The following is a 23250-nucleotide window of genomic DNA, read 5'->3' on the forward strand; positions in this document are numbered from 1 at the left end:
CTCATATACTAGAGCCCTGAAAATTGAACAGTGAGACAATGATACCATTATTATAGGTAACACTTATTGTAGGCCAGAAACAGTGTTCGGCTCTTTACATAAATAATCTTACTTTATTCTTACGTTAGCCCTGTGAAATGGGTTTCACTAGCATCACCATTTTACTAATAAAGAAACTGAGGCTCAGAGAGGTTAAGTGACTTGCCTAAGGTCACACAGCAAAAGCTATAATTTGAAACTTTCTCTCTCTGGTGCCAAAGTTTGTGAATTTAACTCCTACACAGTGACTCAAAAATTATTTTGATCACTTTCCACCAATACATTTTTTAACACATACCTCCAACATGCTTGAATGTTTAATATATATATTATAAAACATTCTTTAAATTCATACTATGTGCTAGGCCTTTAATCACTTTCTCTGGGGCAGACCATGCTCATTGTTTCCATGTTACAGACAAAAAAATAAATAAAATAAAGCTGGCTGGGAGTAGTGTCTCATGCCTGTAAATCAGTGACCAGCATGGCAACATATGAGACTCCATCTCTACAAAAAAAATTTTTTTTAATTAGCCAGGCATGGTGTTACACACCTATGGTCCCATCTACTCGGGAGGCTGAGGCAGGAGTATGGCTTGAGCCCAGGATGTCAAAAGGTCAAGGCTGCAGTGAGCTATGTCTGTGCCTCTGCACCCCAGCCTGGGTGACAGAAAGAGACCCTGTCTCAAAACAAAACAACAACCAAAAAAACTGGGCATGGCAGCTCATGCCTGTAATCCCAGCATTTTGGGAGGCCCAGGCAGAAGGATCCCTTGAGCCCAGGAGTTTGGACTAACCTGGACAACCTGATGAAACCTCCTCTGCTCCTCTGTACAAAAAAAAAAAAAAATCAAAGCCCAGAAAAATAGTTAAGTAACTTGCCCAAGGTCACACAGCTTGGAAGTGCAGAGCGAGGATTTGAACTCAGAAAGTATGGGGCTGGGCATGCCTGTAATCCCAGCACTCTGGGAGGCCAAGGTGTATGGATCACCTGAGGTCAGGAGTTTGAGACCAGCCTGGGCAACATGGTAAAACCCCGTATCTACTAAAAATACAAAAATTAGCTGGGCATGGTGGCATGCCTGTAATCCCAGCTACTCAGGAGGTTGAGGTGGGAGAATCACTTGAACCTGGGAGATGGAGGTTGCAGTAAGCCGAGATCCTGCCACTGCACTCCAGCCTGGGCAACAGAGCAAGACTCTGTCTCAAAAAAAAAAAAAAAGAAAAATCATGGAAGTATGGAGCTGGGAACAGAGAAAATAAAAAGAGTGTTGGGGGTAGGGAAGTTGGGAGGGGGGCAACTTGAGCATTTTCTCATTCTAAACCCAGGGATGGGGGTGGGGAAGAAAAGAGAAATGCTGCTGTTGGAGCCATGGCCTATACTGCATCTGGCCTGGGTGGCTGAGGTGTAGAAAATCACAGAGTGGGCACCAGGCCAGCAGCTGGGATTTGACTGAGACCTAAAGAATGAGGGTCCCGTTGAGCAAAGGGAAATGAAGGAAGCAAGTGGTAGTGTTTCCTACTCCAGAGAGCACATGCTGGAGGAAGATAAGGGAGACAGGAAGCTGAGCTGGGGCCAGTGCTGGTGCAGCCCCAGTAGGTGAGGGAGGCCTTGCCAGGGCAGCAGGAGCAGGGACGGGCCAGGGACTGGCCGTGTGCCCAGCTGGACTTCAGAGGACCAGGCTCTCCCACCCCTGTTGTTAGCTATTGAAGAGCGGCAGTTTAAGCAACCTGGCCCAATTTGGGTAACAAAGGAGTGTGGACCCTTCAAAGGTACTTCCCCCTTAGGATGCAGAATAATAACCATAACATGTGCGAAGAGCTTACAATGTGCCAGGCACAGTATTAAGTAAGCAGAGTCCACGTATTTTTTTCTCACTAGTACCCTGTGAAAAGTCTGAACAAAGTCCAGGCCAGGTGCTCAGGCCTGTAATCCTAGCACTTTGGGAGGCCAAGCTGGGAGGATTGCTTGAGTCCAGGAGTTTGAGACCAGCCTGGGTAATATAGCAAGACCCTGTTGAAAGACAGACAGACAGAAATAGAGAGAGAGAGAGAGAAAGGAAGGAAGGAAGGAAGGGAGAAAGAAAAAAGAAAGAAGGAAAGAAAAAGAAAAAGAAAGAGAAAAGAAAGAAAGAAAGAAAAGAAAAGAAAAGAAAAGAAAAGAAAAGAAGAAGTGGGGGAAAGAGGGAGGAAGGAAGGGAGGGAGGGAGAAAGAAAAAAGGGAGGGAGGGCAGTCTGAAGAAATAGCTGTCATTCCCATTTTACAGATGAGGACACAGAAGCACAGAACAGTGAACTGAGCTGCTCAAAGACATCCAGCTAGTAAAAGTCAGAGCTGGGACTCAAACCCAGGTGAGTTGGATGCCAAAACATGCTTTCTTCATTATTAGACCATCTCATGAGGATAAACAAGATGATGCATTCAAAGCTGCCAGAACACAGTACATGTTCAGTAGGTGGGAGAGATAAGAAAGGAGCTTAACAGCAAACAGAACGGACCCTGTCTAGGAGGGATGGACATCAAGTATGACTTCTTGAAGAGAAGGCAAAGGAATAGATGTTAAGTCTTAATCAGAATTTCCCCCTGTATCATCCCCCCAACACACCCCAACCTAGGGAACATGAAAAGAAGCTCCAAACACTCAGGACGATGCCTGCTCTTGCCTGCCCCAGCAATTGGTGGGAGCCTAGTATTGTTGGCTTGGTTCCTGCCTATCTCTCTAGCGTTATCTATCCATGTATTCCAGTTTCAGCCAAATCCATTCCTCCTGGTTTCCTGAACACAGAACACATAAATATTACCTTTTCACTTCTTTTTTTTACAGTAAGCTAAGGTTATTATTGAAGAAAGAACAATATTTTTGCATAAATTTAGTGCAGCCTAAGTGAACAGTGTTGATAAATTCTACAGTAGTGTACAGTAATGTCCTAGGCCATCACATTTGCTCACCACTCACTCACTGACCCACTCAGAGCAACACCAAGTCCTTCAAGCTCCATTCATGAAGTACACACTCTACAGGTGTGTACCTTTTAAAATCGACTATACCATATTTTTACTGTACCTTTTCTATGTTTAAATTTCTTTTTTTAATTTTTATTATACTTTAAGTTCTGGGGTACATGTGCAGAATGTGCAGGTTTGTTACGCAGGTATACACTTGTCATGGTGGTTTGCTGCACCCATCAACCCGTCATCTACATTAGGTATTTCTCCTAATGCTATCCCTCCCCTAGCCCCCCACCCCCTGACAGGCCCCGGTGTGTGATGTTCCCCTCCCTGTGTCCATGTGTTCTCATTGTTTAGCTCCCACTTATGAGTGAGAACATGCAGTGTTTGGTTTTCTGTTTTTGTGTTAGTTTGCTGAGAATGATGGTTTTCAGCTTCATCCATGTCCCTGCAAAGGACATGAACTCATCCTTTTTTATGGCTGCATAGTATTCCATGGTATATATGTGCCACATTTTCTTTATCCAGTCTATCATTGATGGGCATTTGGGTTGGTTCTAAGTCTTTGCTGTTGTGAACAGTGCCACAATAAACATACCTCTACGTGTATTCTTTATAGTAGAATGATTTATAATCCTTTGGGTATATACCCAGTAATGGGATTGCTGGGTCAACTGGTATTTCTGGTTCTAGATCCTTGAGGAATCGCCACACTGTCTTCCACAACGTTTGAACTAATTTACTCTCCCACCAACAGTGTAAAAGCGTTCCTATTTCTCCACATCCTCTCCAGCATCTGTTGTTTCCTGACTTTTTAATGATCATCATTCTAACTGGCATGAGATGGTACCTCATTGTGGTTTTGATTTGCATTTCTCTAATGACCAGTGATGATGAGCTGTTTTTCATATGTTTTTTGGCCACATAAATGCCTTCTTTTGAGAAGTGTCTGTTCATATCCTTTGCTCACTTTTTGATTGTTTTTTTTTCTTGTAAATTTGTTTAAGTTCTTTGTAGATTCTGGATATTAGCCCTTTGTCAGGTGGATAGATTGCAAAAATTTCCTTCCATTCTGTAGGTTGTCTATTCACTCTGATGATACTTTCTTTTGCTGTGCAGAAGCTCTTTAGTTTAATTAGATCCCATTTGCCAATTTTGGCTTTTGTCGCCATTGCTTTTGGTTTTTTAGTCATGAAATCTTTGCCCATGCCTATGTCCTGAATGGTATTGCCTAGGTTTTCTTCTAGGGTTTTTATGGTTTTAGGTTTTATGTTTAAGTCTTTAATCCATCTGGAGTTAATTTTTGTATAAGGTGTAAGGAAGGGGTCCAGTTTCAGTTTTCTGCATATGGCTAGCTAGTTTTTCCAACACCATTTATTAAACAGGGAATCCTTTCCCCATTGCTTGTTTTTGTCAGATTTGTCAAAGATCAGATGGTTGTAGATGTGTGGTGTTACTTCTGAGGCCTTTGTTCTGTTCCATTGGTCTATATATCTGTTTGGTATATCATGCTGTTTTGTATACTGTAGCCTTGTAGTATAGTTTGAAGTCAGGTAGCATGATGCCTCCAGCTTTGTTCTTTTTGCTTAGGATGGTCCTGGATATGCAGGCTCTTTTTTGTTCCATATGAAATTTAAAGTAGCTTTTTCCAATTCTGTGAAGGAAGTCAATGGTAGCTTGATGGGAATAGCATTGAATCTATAAATTACTTTGGGCAGTATGGCCATTTTCACAATATTGATTCTTCCTATACATAAGCATGGAATGTTTTTCCATTTATTTGTGTCCTCTCTTATTTCCTTGAGCAGTGGTTTGTAGTTCTCCTTGAAGAGGTCCTTCATATCCATTGTAAGTTGTATTCCTAGGTATTTTATTCTCTTTGTAGCAATTGTGAATGGGAGTTCACTCATGATTTGGCTCTGTCTGTTATTGGTGTATAGGAATGCTTGTGATTTTTGCACATTGATTTTGTGGTGATCTCTGTATTTCCTGAAGTTGAAATGTTAGCCTGTCTTGCTAGGTTGAGGAAGTTCTCCTAGACAATATCCTGAAGAGTGTTTTCCAACTTGGTTCCATTCTCCCTGTCACTTTCAGGTACACCAATCAAATGTAGATTTGGTCTTTTCACATAGTCCCATATTTCTTGGAGGCTTTGTTTGTTTCTTTTCATTCTTTTTTCTCTAATCTTGTCTTCTCGCTTGATTTCATTAAGCTGATCTTCAATCTCTGTTATCCTTTCTTCTGCTTGACAATTCGGCTATTGATACTTGTGTATGCTTCACGAGTTCTCGTGCTGTGTTTTTCAGCTCCATCAGGTCATTTATGTTCTTCTCTAAACTGTTATTCTAGTCAGCAATTCACCTAACCTTTTTTCAAGGTTCTTAGCTTCCTTGCATTGGGTTAGAACATGCTCCTTTAGCTCGGAGGAGTTTGTTATTACCCACCTTCTGAAGCCTACTTCTGTCAATTCTTCAAACTCATTCTGTTTCTAGTTTTGTTCCCTTGCTGGAAAGGAGTTGTGATCCTATGGACGAGAAGAGGCATTCTGGTTTTTGGAATTTTCAGCCTTTTTGTGCTGGTTTCTCCCCATCTTCATGGATTTATCTACCTTTGGTCTCTGATGTTGGTGACCTTTGGATGGGGTCTCTGAGTGGACGTCCTTCTTGTTGATGTTGATGGTATTCCTTTCTGTTTGTTAGTTTTCCTTCTAACAGTCAGGCCCCTCTGCTCCAGGTCTCCTGGAGTTTGCTGGAGGTCCACTCCAGACCCTGTTTGCCTGGGTATCACCACTGGAGGCTGCAGAACAGCAAAGATTGCTGCCTGTTCCCTCCTCTGGAAGCTTTGTCCCAGAGGGGCACCCACCAGATGCCAGCCAGAGCTCTCCTGTATGAGGTGTCTGTTGGCCCCTATGGGAGGTGTCTCCCAGTCAGGATACATAGGGTTCAGGGACCCACTTGAGGAGGCAGTCTGACCCTTATCAGAGCTCGAATGTTGTCCTGGGAGTTCTCTTCAGAGCCATCAGGCAGGGACATTTAAGTCTGCTGAAGCTGTGCCCAAGCCACCCCTTCCTCCAGGTGCTGTGCCCCAGGGAGATTTTTTTTTTTTTTTTTTGAGATAGAGTCTCACTCTGTCACCTAGGCTAGAGAGTGCAGTGGCACAATCTCCTCCTGGGTACAAATAATTCTCCTGCCTCAGCCTCCCGAGTAGCTGGGATTACAGGCCCCTGCCACCACGCCTGGCTAATTTTTTTTGTATTTTAGTAGAGATGGGGTTTCACCATTTTAGTCAGGCTAGTCTTGAACTCCTGACCTCAAATTATCCACCCGTCTCGGCCTCCCAAACTGGGATTACAGGCGTGAGCCACCGTGCTAGCCAGGGGTTTTATCTATAAGTCCCTGACTGGGGCTGCTGCCTTTTTTTCAGAGATGCCCTGCCTAGAGAAGAGGAATCTAGAGAGGCAGTCTGGTCATAGCAGCCTTGCTGAGCAGCGGTGGGCTCTGCCCAGTTTGAACTTTCCTGTGGCTTTGTTTACACTGTGAGGGTAAAACCACCTACTCAAGCCTCAGCAATGGCGGACACCCCTCCTACCACCAAGCTCAAGCTTCCCAGGTTGACCTCAGACTGCTGTGTTGGCAGCCAGAATTTCAAGCCAGTGGATCTTAGCTTGCCGAGCCCTGTGGGGGTGGGACCCACGGAGCCAAACCACTTGGCTCCCTGGCTTCAGCCCCCTTTCCAGCGGAGTGAACAATTCTGGTTTTTTTTTTTTTTTGAGACGGAGACCCGTCCTGTCACCCAGGCTGGAGTGCAGTGGTGCGATCTCTGCTCACTGCAACCTCTGCCTCCTGGGTTCAAGCGATTCTCCTGCCCCAGCCTCCCGAGTAGCTGGGATTACAGGTCCCCACCACCACGCCCAGCTAATTTTTGTATTTCGAATAGAGACGGGGTTTCACCATGTTGGCCAGGCTGGTCTTGAACTTCTGACCTCATGATCCGCCCACCTCGGCCTCCTAAAGTGCTGGGATTACAGGCATGAGCCACCGCACCTAGCCTGCAGAGTGAACAATTCTGTCTGCTGGCGTTCCAGGCACCACTGGGGTATGAAAAAAAAAAAAAAAAAACTGCAGCTAGCTAGGTGTCTGCCCAAATGACCGCCCAGTTTCGTGCTTGAAACCCAGGGCCCTGGTGGCATAGGCACCGGAGGGAATCTCCTGGTCTACAGGTTGCGAAGACCTTGGGGAAAGCGCAGTATCTGGGCCGGAGTGCACCGTTCCCCCAGGGCACAGTCCCTCATCGCTTCCCTTGGCTGGGGGGATATCCCCTGACCCCTTGCACTTCCTGGGTGAGGTGACACCCCACCCTGCTCCGGCTTGCCCTCCGTGGGCTGCACCCATTGCCCATCCAGTCCCAGTGAGATAAACCAGGTACCTCAGTTGGAAATGCAGAAATCACCCGCCTTCTGCGTCGATCTCACTGGGAGCTGCAGACCAGAGCTCTTCCTATTCGGCCATCTTGCCAGCAAATCCTAGATTTCTTAAGATACACAAATACTTCCGTTGTGTTACAATTGCCTAAAGTATTCAGTATCATAACATGTTCTACAGGTTTGTAGCCTAGGAGCAATAAGCTATACCAAGGAGCCTAGGGGTGTAGCAGGCTACGCCACCTAGGTGTCGTAGGGCATCCGCCATTGCTGAGTCTTGAGTAGATGGTTTTACCCTCACAGGTTTTTAAAAAAACAAAACAAAACAAAAAAACCTTATTATGCTGGGCGCGGTGGCTCACGCCTGTAATCCCAGCACTTTGGGAGGCCGAGGCGGGCGGATCACAAGGTCAGGAGATCGAGACCATCCTGGCTAACATGGTGAAACCCTGTCTCTACTAAATATACAAAAAAGTAGCCGGGCGTAGTGGCGGGCGCCTGTATTCCCAGCTACTCGGGAGGCTGAGGCAGGAGAATGGCGTGAACCCAGCGGGCGGAGCTTGCAGTGAGCCGAAATCGCGCCACTGAACTCTAGCCTGGGCGACAGAGCGAGACTCCGTCTCAAAAAACAAACAAACAAACAAAAGAAACCTTATTTTTGTAGAGATGAGGTCTTGCTATGCTGCCCAGGCTGGTCTCAAACTTCTGGGCTCAAGTGATCCTCCCACCTTGGCCTCCCGAAGTGCTGGGATTACAGGCATGAGCCACCGCACCCAGCCGCTTTGCACTTTCTTTATCATGTCTTTAGATAAACAAAAGTTCCTAATTTTAAAGTGGTTATATTTATCAACCTATTCCTTTACAGTTTGTACTTTTTGTGCCTTATTTAAGCAACCCTTCCCTAAACCCCAAGGTCATGAAGATATTCTGTTTATGTTCAAAGCTTTTTAGTTTTGTCTTTCACCTTGAGGTATGGTATGAAGTAGAGGTCAAGATTAGTTTCTTTTCATGGATATCCACTGTCCCAGACAGAACCAGTTATCAAAAGTTGGCCTTTCCTTACTGATCTACAGTGGCATCTCTGACTTACAGTAAATATGTCTATTCTGTTTCAGTGGCCCAGTTGTCTCACCTGGCACCAATGCTCATTATCTCAATTAGTATTATTTCTTTTTTAAAAAAATTTTTTTTCTTTTTTTTTTGTTTTTTGAGACAAGTTTCACTCTTGTTGCCCAGGCTGGAGTGCAATGGCGGGATCTCAGCTCACCGCAACCTCCGCCTCCCAGGTTCAAGCGATTCTCCCGCCTCAGTCTCCCGAGTAGCTGGGATTACAGGCAGGCGCCACCACGCCTGGCTAATTTTGTGTTTTTAGTAGAGACGGGGTTTCTCCATATTGGTCAGGCTGGTCGCGAACTCCTGACCTCAGGTGATCCTCCTGCCTTGGCCTCCCAAAGTGCTGGGATTACAGGTGTGAGCCACAGTGCCTGGCCCTCAATTAGTATTATTTCATAATGTCTTTATATCTTGTAGATCAAGTCTTCCCTCTTTGTTCTTCAAGAGTGTCTTAGCTATTTTTGAATATTTGAATGTCTACACCTAAATTTTGGAATCTTTTTTATCACGTTGATGAAATGTTGGTTGGTATTGCATTTAGCATGTAAATGACTGGGAAGAATTGACATCTTCACAATATTGAATCATCCAGTGCATGATAGGGTGTATTTTTTTCATTTGTTTACGTCTTCTTTGGTATCTCTCAGAGTTTTATAATTTTCTCTCTGAACATATGGCCCATCCTCTGTTAAATTTTCCTGTATAAGTTCTTCATATATATATTTTTTGAGACAGAGTCTCGCTCTGTTGCCCAGGCTGGAGTGCAATGGCACAGTCTTGGCTCACTGCAACCTCCACCTCCCAGATTCAAGCGATTTTCCTGCCTCAGCCTCCAGAGTAGCTGGGGTTACAGGCACACACCATCATACCAGGCTAATTGTATTTTTAGTAGAGACAGGGTTTCACCATGTTGGCCAGACTGGTCTCGAACTCTGACCTCAAGTGATCTGCCCACCTTGGCCTCCCAAAGTGCTGGGATTAGAGGCATGAGCCACTGCACCCAGTCAAGTTCTTCATATTTTAAAAATATTATTGCAAATAATTTTTTTAAAAATCTCATGGTCTAACTGCTTATTCTCAGCATATAGAAGTACTGATGATTTTGTTGCATTAGTTTTGTGTCTAGCAACCTTAATAAATTATTTTGTTTGTTATAATAATTATTTTTAGACTCTTTTGGATTTTCTACATGCATAATCATAGCACCAATAGATAATGACAGATTATTTCTTCTTTTTTAATTTGTATAATGTTTGTTTCTTTTTAACTTATTGTTCTGGCTATAACCTCTAGTACAATGTTTAGCAGAGACAGTAATAGAAGGCCAGGCACAGTGGCTCACGCCTGTAATCCCAGCATTTTGAGAGGCTGAGGTGGGGGGATCACTTGAGGCCGGCAGTTTGAAACCAGCCTGGCCAATATGGTGAAACCCCATCTCTACTAAAAATACAAAAATTAGCCGGGTGTGGTAGTGCATGCCTGTAATCCCAGCTACTCAGGAGGCTGAGGCAGGAGAATCGCTTGAACCCAGGAGGCGGAGGCTGCAGTGAGCCGAGATCGTGCCACTGCACTCTATCTAGCCTGGGCAACAGAGCAAGACTCTGTCTTCAAAAAAAAAAAAAAAAAAAAAAAGTGATAGAGAATATAAGAGAATGTTCTTGCCATTTTCCTGGTTTAAAAAGGAATGCTTTCCAGGCCGGGTGCCGTGGCTCATACCTGTAATCCCAGCACTTTGGGAGGCTGAGGCGGGAGGATTGCTTGAGCCCAGGAGTTCGTCTGGGCTCTGCAAAAAATACAAAAATTAGCCAGGCATGGTGATGCATGCCTGTAGTCCCAGCAACTCGGGAGGCTGAGGTGGGAGGATCACTTGAGCCCAGGAGGCTGAGGCTGAGGCTGCAGTGAGCTGAGATCGCACCACTGCACTCCAGCCTGGGTGACAGAGCAAGACCCTGTCTCAAAAACAAACAAACAAACAAAAAAACAAAAACAAAAAAGCCGGATAATGCCTAAGGGGCAAGTGGGGGTGAGGAAGAATTGTTTCAAGTACAAGGTGAAGAAGGTACAAAAGAATATAATAGGAAAGGAGAAAGAATACAACATACTTGAGAAAGCAGTAATACTTAAGTATGGCCAAATAGGAGTAGGTGATAGGAAGGAAGAAGTGATATGAGGAGGTAAGCAGGAGTCAGAAGAAGAGCCTTTCATAATACACAAAGGAATCAAAATTTTGAATTGAGGTGCTTCCCACCACCTTCTTCAGCCCTACTAATTCCTATTAGAATACTCAGGTGTCACCTACTACAGGAAGCCTTCCCTGACTTCATGTCCACAAGCCAGGGTTAGATGCTCCCTCTGTTCTACTGGAGCCCTCTCTTTCCCTTAGTTCTTTTTATTTTTTTAATTTTTAATTAATTAATTAATTAATTAATTAATTTTTTTGCAGGCAGCCTCCAAACCAGAATAGGTTCAGAGAGTTTTCCTCCTTTACTCTTTAAATGATAATTGTCTATTTATGCATCTGTCTTCCACACCAAAAGCCATAAGAGGGCAGAGAATGTGTTTTAAAGTTCTGTATTACCAGCTTAGCAGAGTATTTGGCACATCGTAAGTGCTCAATAGATTTTTTTTTTTTTTTTAATCAGTGAATAGATAACAGGACTTCCAGGGAAGGAGAAAAAAACTGTAACTTAGTAAAGCTCCTGGCACAAAACTGGCACTGAGAAAAATTATTTTATCTTTTTGTGCCTTCACTTTCTATCTGGAAAATGGGGACAAAAAAACTATCTCAAAGGAGTATCATGGGTCTATAAATTACTTAATCCAGGGTCTGACACTTAGTGTCAAGGATAATTATCAGCATGTTAAAAACGTAATTCTTGGCCAGGCGCAGTGGCTCACTCCTGTAAATCTCAGCACTTTGGGAGGCCGAAGTGGGTGGATCATTTGAAGTCAGGAGTTCGAGACCAGTCCAGCCAACATGATGAAACCCCGTCTCTACTAAAAATACAAAAATTAGCTGGGAGTGGTGGCAGGGGCCTGTAATCCCAGCTACTTGGGAGGCTGAGGCAAAAGAATCATTTGAACCTGGGAGGTGGGGGTTGCAGTGAGCCAAGATCACACCACTGCACTCCAGCCTGGGCAACGGAGTGAGACTCTGTCTCAAAACAAACAAAAAAAGCCAACCATAATTCTCATTGAAATAGACAGTGAGCATGGGTCAGAGTTTCATTTAACTCATTAATGAAGGGACAAGCAGGACGACAAAGCCAGTTCAAAATAGAATATAAGAACTAGAGTTTTGGCTGGGCACGGTGGGATTACATCTGTAATCCCAGCACTTTGGGAGGCCAAGGTAGGTGGATCGCTTAGCCAGGAGTTCGAGACCAGCCTGTGCAACATGGCAAAACCCCATCTATACGAAAAGATACAAAAATTAGCTGGGCATGGTGGCACATGCCTGTAGTCCCAGCTACTTGAGGGACTGAGGCAAGATCACTTGAGCGTAGGATGTGGGAGGTCAAGACTGTAGTGAGCCGTGTTCGAACCACTGCACTCCAGCCTGGGCAACAATGTGAGACCCTGTCTTAAAAAAAAGAAAAAAGAACTTGAGTTTTTATAGTCAATGGAAAAGAAAAATATTGAAGTAAGATTGCTAAATTAAATACTAAATGGGTCAATGTCCTACAGAGTAATAATATCATAACCTTTGGGATTATCTTCTCTACCAGACAGGAAAGGAAATTGTCACATCTTATTACTTTACAGAATTGTACAATGTCTGGGCCCTAATTAATATGAAAATAGTGTCACATTTCTCTTCAGGGACAGATGACAAGTAGACTTGCTAGTCAATGCTTTATCATGACAGCAAAAAGTCACACAATCATCTTTTTACCTTAATAACATGTTTCAGATAATTTTTCTTAACACTAGTAAGTTTAATTCAGTAGACACTAACAGTTATAAGGCTCTCAATAAATGTTTGCTGAAGAGATTTTCAATCTGTTAGGCTTCTTCTTTCCCTCCAGTTTCTTTCTTCCTGACCTGGCACAATTGATTAGCAGCAGAGTTTGGGGGCTATGGGGCAGGTAGGCTAATAGGGGGAATTCTGTGGGACACGGATCCTCTTCTCTCCCTTAGCCTGGTGTGGTAGGGCTAGTTTTGTATCATCAAATAGGCAGAGAAAGTATCTGCTTTGGATATCAGCAAAGGAAGCACCCTTTTCCCATCTACCAACCACCCCTCTCCCCACCAGCCAATAAGAACATATTTTCTGTGAAAGAATTGGGTATTTCTTTTTTTCTTTTTTCTTTTTTTTTTGAGACAGAGTCTCGCTCTGTCGCCCTGGCTGGAGTGCAGTGGCATGATCTCGGCTCACTGCAACCTCCACCTCCCAGGTTCAAGCAATTCTCATGCCTCAGCCTCCCAAGTAGCTGGGATTATAGGCGCTTGCCAACACACCTGGCTAATTTTTGTATTTTTAGTAGAGATGGGGTTTGTTGGCCAGGCTGCTCTCCAACTCCTGACCTCAGGTGATCTGCCCACCTCGGCCTCCCAAAGTGCTGGGATTACAGGTGTGAACCACTGCACCCTGCCAGAATTGGGTATTTCAAAAGGGCAGTGGACATCATAAAAATAATAATAATAATTTTGTTGGATCACATTCCATTTATTCCACCCTCCCACCTCAGCCTCCTGAGTAGCTGGGATTATGGACACATGCCACCATACCCTGCTAATTTTTTTTTTTTTGTAGTGACAGGGTTTTGCCATGTTGCCCAAGCTGGTCTCAAATTCCTGGGCTCAAGCAATTCGCCCACCTCAGCCTCCCAAAGTGCTGGAATTACAGGCTTGAGGCACTGTGCCCAGCCTCACTTTTTGATTTTTAAGAAATTGTGACAAAATACATGTGACACAACTTACCATCTTAACCAATATAAAGTGCACAATTCTGTGGCAGATTTAGCTACAGGTCTGAGTTCACTTGGAACATGAGCATAATAAAAACGTGGTCTGAGGCCCGGTGTGGTGGCTCATGCCTGTAATCTCTACACTTTGGGAGACCAAGGCAGTAGGATTGCTTGAGCCCAGGAGTTCAAGACCGACCTGGACAATACAGTGAGACTTTGTCTCTACAAAAAATTAAAAATTAGCTGGGCATAGTGTCACGCATCTGTGGTCCCAGCTGCTTGGGAGGCTGAGGTGGAAAGATCACTTGAGCCTGGGAGGTCGAGGCTGAAGTGAGTGGTGATCGTGCCTAGGTGACAGAGCGAGACTCTATCTCAAAAAGAAGAAAAATAAAATAAGAATAAAAGTGTAAGGTCAGGCGCAGTGGCTCATGCCTGTAATCTCAACACCTTGGGAGGCCGAGGCGGGCAGATCACCTGAGGTCAGGAGTTCGAGACCAGCCTGGCCAACATGGCGAAACCCTGTCTCTACCAAAAATATAAAAATTAGCTGGGCATGGTGGCGCATGCCTGTAATCCCAGCTACTCGGGAGGCTGAGGCAGGAGAATCGCTTGAACCCAGGAGGCAGAGGTTGCGATGAGCCAAGATCGCGCCACTGCACTCCGGCCTGGGTGACAAGAGTAAAACTCTCATCTCAAAAAAAAAAATAATAATAACGAGGTCTGAGACTCTAACCAGGGAGTCGTTGATCTAAATGTTTGGACATACTGCACACAGAAGTTCAAGCATTTCTACAAAGCAACAGATAGGAAATTTCCCAGGGATAAACTTATTTTTTGGCAAGTCAAAAGTATGTAGTGTGCAAGCCCTGCTTTGGGAGTTGGGAGAACCAAATGACCTCCAGATGCTAGAAAAAGGATTCTTCCCTGCTAAAAGAGGTCGAGTGTACTTGGCCAAAGGGGATCTAAAATGCCTTGGCTTCCAACTTCAGGGAACTGGGCTTTTCCCTCTAACTTTCCAGCAAAAGGGAAGGAAATGTTGACCCCAAAACCACATGAAGCTAAAGCTAGAGGACACTGTAGCAGTTCACCAGATCTCCATTGTTAAATTCTGTATTGGCCTTTTATTTATATATTTGTCATTATTTTCATTAATACGTTAGAGTATAGGCTGTTTGGGTCCAAATCTTGACTCTTCTACTTACTCGGTATGAGACATTGATTAAGTTGCTAAATCGCTCTTCAATTCTTAGAATCTGTGCTTCAGGTTTTTGGTTTATAAAATGGTGATAATGACACTTTCTCAGAGGGTTGTGGTAAGGATTAATGGTGTTGATGGATGTAAAGTACAAAGAACATTAATTGCTATGCAAATGTTCGCTATTATCAATACATGTAACTATTTTCTCCTTCTCCTTCTTCTTGTCCCCCTCCCCATCCCCCTCCTCTTCCTTGTTTAGTTGGCAAATAGTCAAATTTCATTTGGAATGCTGTCTTACTGTTTTATTCTGCTTCATGGATGTTTCTGGGGGGAAATTTGTGCAGTTATGTGTGTTGAATTCTGTTTTCTGATTTTTTGCAATAACTCTGTATGGATCTGTTAATATTTTCCTTGTGCTGAGAGATAGTCTCACTCTTTCATCTTCCAGATATGGAAACTGAGTCCCCAAAAGGGAAAATGACTTGCCTGAGATCACACAGAGACAGTGGATAAACAAGTAACAAGACCAAGGGTTTCCGACAACCAGTCCTAGTCTTGTTCCACTGAACACAGAGTCCAAGGACATTGGCCTCAGATACTGATGTGATCTGAGCTCCCTCCAAACTCTATTCACCCATAGGGAAGACTTGAACACCCTATGATTCCAAGTATTCTCCAACTGACATCTTCCCCTTCCACCAAAATTGCAAGCACTTCAAGGGAAAGGACTATGACTTGAGTATTTTGGAATCTTAGTTATATGCTCAGCACCGTGCCTCAAACTTTTGAGGGTAGGAACTATTGCCTATAACACCTTGGATGACTCAGGGCCAATGCTCAGTAAATGGAAACAACTGCCCTGCCTTAAAAAAAAAAAAAGAAGAGTTGGGGAGGCAGGGAAGAGAATTAATATGTATCAAGAACTTAATATATACCAGTCACTGTGCTGAGAATGTTCACTTTCATTATCCCATTTAATTCCCCGAATTCCTTTATGGCGTCATCAATTTCTGTATTTTACAATAGGAAATTGAGGCTCAGAGAGGTAGGCAACTTAACCCTGAGTCTCTTTACAACTAAATGCTCAAGTATGCCATTTCACTGCTGGGTCATAACCTTCTAGAATCCAGTATCATAAACACAGAGTGAGAGAAAGAAGAGTCCTGATACTTTCCAGAGGGTAAAACAATTTTTTTATTCTCATTAGAGAACTATGAAATTAGTCACATGAATTGTGAAAACGTAAGTCATGGCTTTATTTGTTCAGTGACAGTGTGGAAAATGACATCAAGCTAGAAAAAGAATATAAAGGAAAATCCTGAGTGTTTCCATCTTGCTCATAAAGAGAGACCTATCGTTACCAAATCCAGGCAACCTGAACCCACCCTTCCTGCAAAAGTTTTATCCACACTAGAATTTTGAATGGGAGACAAAAAGATAAGCTATAGGATTTATAATATGGAGAATGTGAGTTTCATAACAGGGAAAGGCCCAGGTCTGAAAAATATTTAGTCCCTGTGCTAGGCTTGAAACAGCCTCTTAAAGTCCAGGTCCTAATCTCTGGAAACTGTAAATGTTTCTCTATTTGGAAAAATGTTGGGTTTTTTTGTTTTGTTTTTCCCAGACGTGATTAAGTTAAAAATCTTGGAATGGGAGTTTATCCTGTATTATCTGGGGAGGGGGGGTCCTAAATGCAATTATAAATGTCCTTATAAGAGAAAAGCAGAAGGAGATGTGACACATCCACAGAGAAGGTGATATGAAGACACGGGCAGATACTGGAGTGATACAACCATAAGCCAAGGAATGCCAGCAGTCAGGAGAATCCAGAGAGGCAAGGAACGGATTATCCCTTAGATCCTTTGGAGTGGGTGTGGCCCTGTCAATAACTTAATTTTAGCCCAGTGAAATTGATTTCAGGCTCCTGACCTCCCAAACTGGGAGAGAATAAATTTCTGTTGCTTTAAGCCACTTGGTTTGTGATAATTTGTTGCAAGAATCACAGGAAATGAATACAGTGCTCCTGTGTTGTTATCCAGGTCTCCGCTTACTGTCATCTCCTTTCCCTTCCATTTGGAAGCCCCAAGAAGAGTTTCTAAAAACATCCCAGGCTGGGCACGGTGGCTCATGCCTGTAATCCCAACACTTTGGGAGGCCGAGGTGTGTGGATCACTTGAGGTCAGGAGTTCGAGACCAGCCTGGCCAACACAGCGAAACCCCATCTCTACTAAAACTATAAAAATTAGCTGGGCATAGTGGCAGGCGCCCGTAATCCCAGCTACTTGGGAAGCTGAGGCAGGAGAATCACTTGAACCCAGAAGGTGGAGGTTGCAGTGAGCTGAGATAGCACCACTCCAGCCTGGGTGACAAGAATGAAACTCCATCTCAAAAAATAAATAAATAAATAAATAAATAAATAAAAACATCCTAATATTTACTGAGTGTCTCTTCTGCCAGACACTATGCCAGGCACTTTACATGCAATAGCTCACCGAATCCTCACAATCCTATTAAGTAGGTACTAATATTATTCCTATTATACAGATGAGATAACTGAGGCTCAGAGAAAAACTGGCAGGGTCACATCCTAACAGGTGATGAAGCTAGTACTCCAACTCAGGTCTGCCCAAATATAAAGCCCATACTTTTAGCCTCTAGGCTATATCACCTCAATCTCTCTGGGTTGTCAGGGATTTAATTCTATCAACGGATAGCATTTTGAGACACTTACTTGGGGGATGTTTTCAGGGATGTGGGACCAAAGGAGACCAAGCCTGGCTGCACTCCAGCTCAACAAACTGAGCTACCACTTCCATCTGACTTTTTCAGCAAATAGGAGATAGCCAATCCTAGAATCATAGAAAGCTCGACCTAAAAGGATCTCAAAGATCCATTTGTTCAAACTCCTCATTATTTATAGACAAGGATGCTAGCCCCAGAGAAGGAGAGGGTCACATACACAGGTTATAGATGAGTAACAGAGTTGTAATTAACTGGATCCTAGATCTGACTTCAAATCCAGGGTTGGTTCTACCGCATGTCACACTGACCAAAGTCATGGGTGTTGCTGTGGTCTAAGGTGCTGACCAAATTTTAGAAACTTGGGAATAAGGGAAATGGAGAAATGGATCACCAACCTCCTGAAAGCTATAGTGCCCCAGGGTAGTCATTCATCTTTTTTTTTTTTTTTTTTTGATATGGAGTTTTGCTCTTTTGCCCAGGCTGGAGTGCAGTGGCGCGATCCTGGCTCACTGCAACCTCCGCCTTCCTGTTTCAAGCGATTCTCCTGCCTCAGCCTCCCGAGTAGCTGGGATTAACAGGCACCCACCACCACCCCTGGCTAATTTTTGTATTTTTAGTAAAGACGGGGTTTCACCATGTTGGCCAGGCTGGTCTCTATCTCTTGACCTCAGGTGATCCACCCACCTCGGCCTCCCAAAGTGTTGGGATTACAGACGTGAGCCACCGCGCCCGACCAGGGTATTCATTCTTACTTAAGACATTCTACAGGGCTGATAGGGGTAAGCTTCTGGTTTGAGATGGAGACTGAAGGTACCATGATTGTGTAACCACATCCCAAATTGGGAGGAGAGAAGTGTCATGAATTCCTAGAACTGAAGGGATTTCAGGAAACCTCAAGATTGACAGCATCAGAAAATGCAAGAGGTTTAAAAAAAAAAAAGAGTGGAAGATTTGGACAAATAAATGTGAGTTGTATCTTATACATTCAACAAGTAACTGGTTTGGGAAACTCAAGATCCCTAAATAAGGGAGCAGACCACTCCTCATATTATCTTACACCCAATTTCTGCCTCAAAGAAAAAGTAGGAGTTAAAGGAAAGACAGAAGTGAAATCAGTAGTCAGACAGCCCAGCACTGCATTTCAGGCCTGGTAATTAAAGATCAACCCCTGACCTAACCGGTTATATTATCTATAGATTCCAGACATTGTATGGAAAAACATTGTGAAAATCCCTGTCCTGTTCTGTTCCGTTCTGATTACCGGTGCATGCAGCCCCCAGTCACGTACCCCCTGCTTGCTCAATCAATCACGACCCTCTCACGCGGACCCCCTTAAGAGTTGTAAGCTCTTAAAAGGGACAGGAATTGCTCACTCCGGGAGCTCGGTTTTTGAGACGTGAGTCAGCCGACGCTCCCGGCCGAATAAAGCTCCTTCCTTCTTTAACCCGGTGTCTGAGGTGTTTTGTCTGCGGCTCCTCCTGCTAGATAATAATGGTAAAGGCTGAACATTTCTTATGCTTACCCTGCCTTCATGCTTAATAAGGTTGTTGAAAAAAATGAACGAGAGAATGCATTTTAAATGCTCCGTACAGTATTAGTACGCAATAAGTGCTCAATACATGCTAGCTGTTATTATTAAAACATTAATTAATAACAGTAGTAACAGCAGCCACTGTCTTTAAGACACGTTGATCAGTGTTTCCGAAACCGTATATCCCAAGTTGCTCTTCCGCCGCGTTTCACTGCCCATTGCATTCCGGGGCTTGTAGTCCGGAAGTGAGAGGCTGATTTCTCAGCGCGCGGGCGCAGTGGCGCGGATCCCCGGAAGAACCCGCAGCAGCTCCCAGGATGAGCTGGTTGCAGTGGCTGCTGCTGCTGCGGGGGCGCTGAGAGGACACGAGCTCTATGCCTTTCCGGCTGCTCATCCCGCTCGGCCTCCTGTGCGCGCTGCTGCCTCTGCACCATGGTGCGCCAGGTCCCGACGGCTCGGCGCCAGATCCCGCCCACTACAGGTGAAGGAGGCCAGGTTCCCGCCCTTTCGCAGCTGGGGAATGGGAAGCGCGAACCGGGTCCTTTCCCTTTCGGTCCATCCCAGGACACCTACCCCTACTTGCTCCGACCCCGCCGCTAGGTCCCAGGCAGAAATCAGCTAGTGATTCCCACTTTCTGCCCTGTATCTTGTTCTTCCCCCGCTTGTTTTTGTGTTCTTGCCCCATGCCTGATTTCTCGTCCCCCGTCCAGGGAGCGAGTCAAGGCCATGTTCTACCACGCCTACGACAGCTACCTGGAGAATGCCTTTCCCTTCGATGAGCTGCGACCTCTCACCTGTGACGGGCACGACACCTGGGGCAGGTAGTGCGAGCGGAGGGGCAAGGGACGGCCAGGGTCTGACTCTCTGGGCCTAGGCGGGCGGGTCCGCTGGGGCTGGTGGCTTCATGGTCTCTTCACCGGCACCAGAAAGCTCCCAGCTGAGCTAGAGCCGCGCTCCCCCCAATTCTTGATATCACCTCCAGGATCCACTTAGCCTCTCGCAGTGAAAAACAGTCCTGGCTTAGCCGGGTGCGCTGGATCGCTGGGCTCAGCCCCAGCAGTAACAGGCATCAGCTGTGGGGACATAGGCACTTTCTGGAGTAACAAGATACCGTGGAAGGGCTCCAAGAATTAGAAAACCCAACCCTTTCATTGTGTAGGTGGGCATTCAGATCCAGGAAGGAGTGTGACACTCCTAAAACTTAAGTCTTTGTAGTTGGTGTCTCCTGTGCCTGAAATACACTCTCCCCGTTTTCCTCCCATCACTGGCTGCTGCTTGTCATTCAGATCTCAGCTCAGTATCTTAATACGCCTACGAGTTAGGTGCCATTATCCCTGTTTTACACATGAATGTGCTAAGGTCGGGAGAAATTAAGTAAACTCAAAACTTGTGATGGTTTTTATTTTTTTAAGTTGAAACAAAGTAAATACAAATGGCAAATTCAAATGGTAAAAAATTATATACAATAAATATCTCCCATACCCTAGAATTCCAACTATTAACTTTCCTTTGTATCTCTCCAGAAATATTCTTGGTTTATACCATTATATATATATAGATGTGTGTATGTGTATCTTTTTAAAATGAGCTTCTTAAAGGCATAATTTACATATAATAAAATACACTTTTTTTTTTTTTTTGAGATGGAGTTTCGCTCTTGTTACCCAGGCTGGAGTGCAATGGCGTGATCTTGGCTCACTACAACCTCCGCCTCCTGGCTTCAAGCGATTCTCCTGCCTCAGCGTCCCAAGTAGTTGGGATTACAGGAGCCCACCACCACACCCGACTAATTTTTTTGTGGAGACGGGGTTTTGCCATTTGGCCAGGCTGGTCTTGAACTCCTGACCTCAGGTGATCCACCCATCTCGGCCTCCCAAAGTGCTGGGGGATTACAGGCATGAGCCACCGCGCACGGCCTACACTCGTTTGAAGTGACCACCATCACAGTCAAGATATGAAACACTTCTGTCACTTTAAAAAGTTCCCTTGTGGCCCTTTATGGTTCATCCCTGCACCACAACTGACCCTAACAATTGCTGATCTGCTTTCTGTCAGTATGTCTTTTTGAAATATAGATGGAAACATACTAAACCACCCTGTCTTTTTCATTAAAAACAATTCGAATATCTTTCCATCAGCACGTAGAAGTCTTGATAACAATCTTTTTGATAACTTCATAGTTCTGCACTGTTTATAACACAGTTTAATCACCCATTAATGGGTGGACGGTTGGGTTCTTTCCAGCCTCTTGCTGTTCTAAGCAATACTGCCCTGAACACTCTCAAACAGCTGTTCATTGTGAGGTAAATTCCTAGACGTGAAAATTGGTGAAAGGCCTGTGCTTTAAGTTACAATCTTATACTGCCTCCCAATGGTAGAGGAGAATGCCAGAACATAGGAGATGTATTTAATTACAATTGAGCTACATCAGCCAACCCTCCCAGGTGCATTAAGTGGGTCAGAGGATCCCTGCGATTTTCACTGTGGTTTCTCTGTTGTGACTGTAAGTGGGACAGGCAGAGGCATTACTTTGCCTCATTTAGTTTTAGGGGGATCAGATCTAGGGCAGCCATAATATCTGGTGTTTGATTTTCTTACTAAGCGGCTGGGATTTCTGTCCTTTTGCAGTTTTTCTCTGACTCTAATTGATGCACTGGACACCTTGCTGGTAAGTATCTCGTCTGTTTCTTTTCCTTTCCACTGTTACATAACCAACATCCTTCCTCTTTTGGCAGCGTGACTGTGGGTGAAAAATGAATTCCTCTCCTAGGCCTTTTATTTGCATCTTATGATTCTGAAGCGTCCAGCTGTGGTTGCCTAGCTAGATAGGGAAAAACGAACTACAACTTATGCAGATTCATTTATTTAGCAAACATTTATAGAGGACCTGTTAGGTATGGAGAATTGTGATAGGCTTGCATAGCTCTATGGGGGATACAGAGACTTTGACATCCTCCTGTTTTCAGAGGCTTACATTCTAGGGGCCATGTTCAATGATGATAAAAGGATATCAGGCTGAGCACGGTGGCTCACACCTGTAATCCCAGCACTTTGGAAGGCCGAGGCAGGCAGATCACCTGAGGTCAGGGTTCGAGACCAGCCTGGCCAATATGGTGAAACCCCGTCTCTATTAAAATACAAAAAATTAGCCCAGCATAGTGGCACATGTCTGTTATCCCAGCTACTGGAGAGGCTGAGGCAGGAGGATTGCTTGAACCCGGGAGGCAGAGGTTGCAGTGAGCCGAGATTGCACCATTGCACTCCAGCCTGGGTGACAAGAGTGAAACTTCATCTCAAAAAAAATTATTTAAAAAAAAATCAGTGACTAGTTAGTATGTTTCTGTAGGGCTTAGTACAGACATGTATTAATTCTTCCAACAACTTCTTGAGGTAAGTACCTTTACTCCTTCTTATGGCTAAGAAACCTGATGCTTAGGGCTGGGCGCAGTGGCTCATGCCTGTAATCCCAGCATTTGGGGAGGCCAACATTGCTCAAGCTCTGGAGTTCGAGGCTGTGATGAGCTATGATCACAGCACTGCACTCCAACCTGTGTAACAGAGCAAGATCCTGTCTCAAAAAAAAAGACCTGGACTGGTCCAGGTCAAGTACCCACTCCACAGCTAGAGGGATGGGATCAGCCTCTCCCAAACCACAGGAGTGACTACCGGGGAAGAGTGATTCTTCGAGGGTAAATTGAGATGTTACTATCAAAAGAAGAGAAATTGAGATTGCATTTGGCTAATGGTTTAAATAAAGAGAGTTTATTTTCTCAAGTTAAAGAAAGTCTAGAGGTAATTTCTAGCATTGGGTCAGCTACTCAACCGTGTCATCAGAGACCAGGCTCTTTGTAGCTTTGCATTCTAGTATCGTTAGTGTTTTGGCTTTTATTCTAATGCTTAGTACCTCACGGTCTCACATAGCTGCCATCGCTTCAGAAATCGAGTCTGAGTTCAAGGCAGAGAGAGACTAAAAGCCGTGTTAGCTGTGTTTGTCCCTTGGTATTAAGAAAACAGAAGCCTTCCCAGAAGTGCCCCCAGTAGACCTCTCAAGGGTCACAATTGACTGGGTAACACCATCAACTGCAGCAGCAAAGGAGGCTGAGAAAGCTTCTGGATTTCTAACCTGTGGTGGGAGGCCATGAGGAAAAGAGGGTAGGAATGAATTAGTTTTGGGCCAACCAACCTGTTCTGTTTTCCACAAGGTTTAAAGTGACAACTGATATCTACTGCAAATGTCAAACTAAGACTTTTGGCCAGGTGCAGTGGCTCACACCTGTAATCCCAGCACTTTGGGAGGCCAAGGCGGGTGGATCACGAGGTCAGGAGTTTGAGACCAGCCTGGCCAAC

At 44.5% G+C, this 23250-nt stretch overlaps 1 protein-coding gene across 2 annotated transcripts in view; it reads left to right on the top strand.

Annotated features, from left to right (window-relative positions):
• Window positions 1-2348: 2348 nt before the first annotated feature.
• Window positions 2349-23250, top strand: part of EDEM2 (ER degradation enhancing alpha-mannosidase like protein 2) — a 48733-nt gene continuing 27831 nt past the window's right edge. Inside the window, exons 1-3 of one of the 2 annotated variants that reach the window (XM_058432958.1) lie at window positions 2349-2391; window positions 19614-19724; window positions 21532-21571. In XM_058432958.1, coding sequence (XP_058288941.1) covers window positions 19630-19724; window positions 21532-21571 — 135 coding nt within the window. In that variant the 5' untranslated portion in view covers window positions 2349-2391; window positions 19614-19629. Of the gene's footprint in view, window positions 2392-19191; window positions 19385-19613; window positions 19725-21531; window positions 21572-23250 lie in introns of those variants that run through there. The other variant, XM_032142303.2, reaches the window with a different exon arrangement.

This window comes from Hylobates moloch, unplaced genomic scaffold (assembly GCF_009828535.3).
Source record: "Hylobates moloch isolate HMO894 unplaced genomic scaffold, HMol_V3 SCAFFOLD_21, whole genome shotgun sequence".
In the NCBI taxonomy this organism is placed as follows: domain Eukaryota; kingdom Metazoa; phylum Chordata; class Mammalia; order Primates; family Hylobatidae; genus Hylobates; species Hylobates moloch.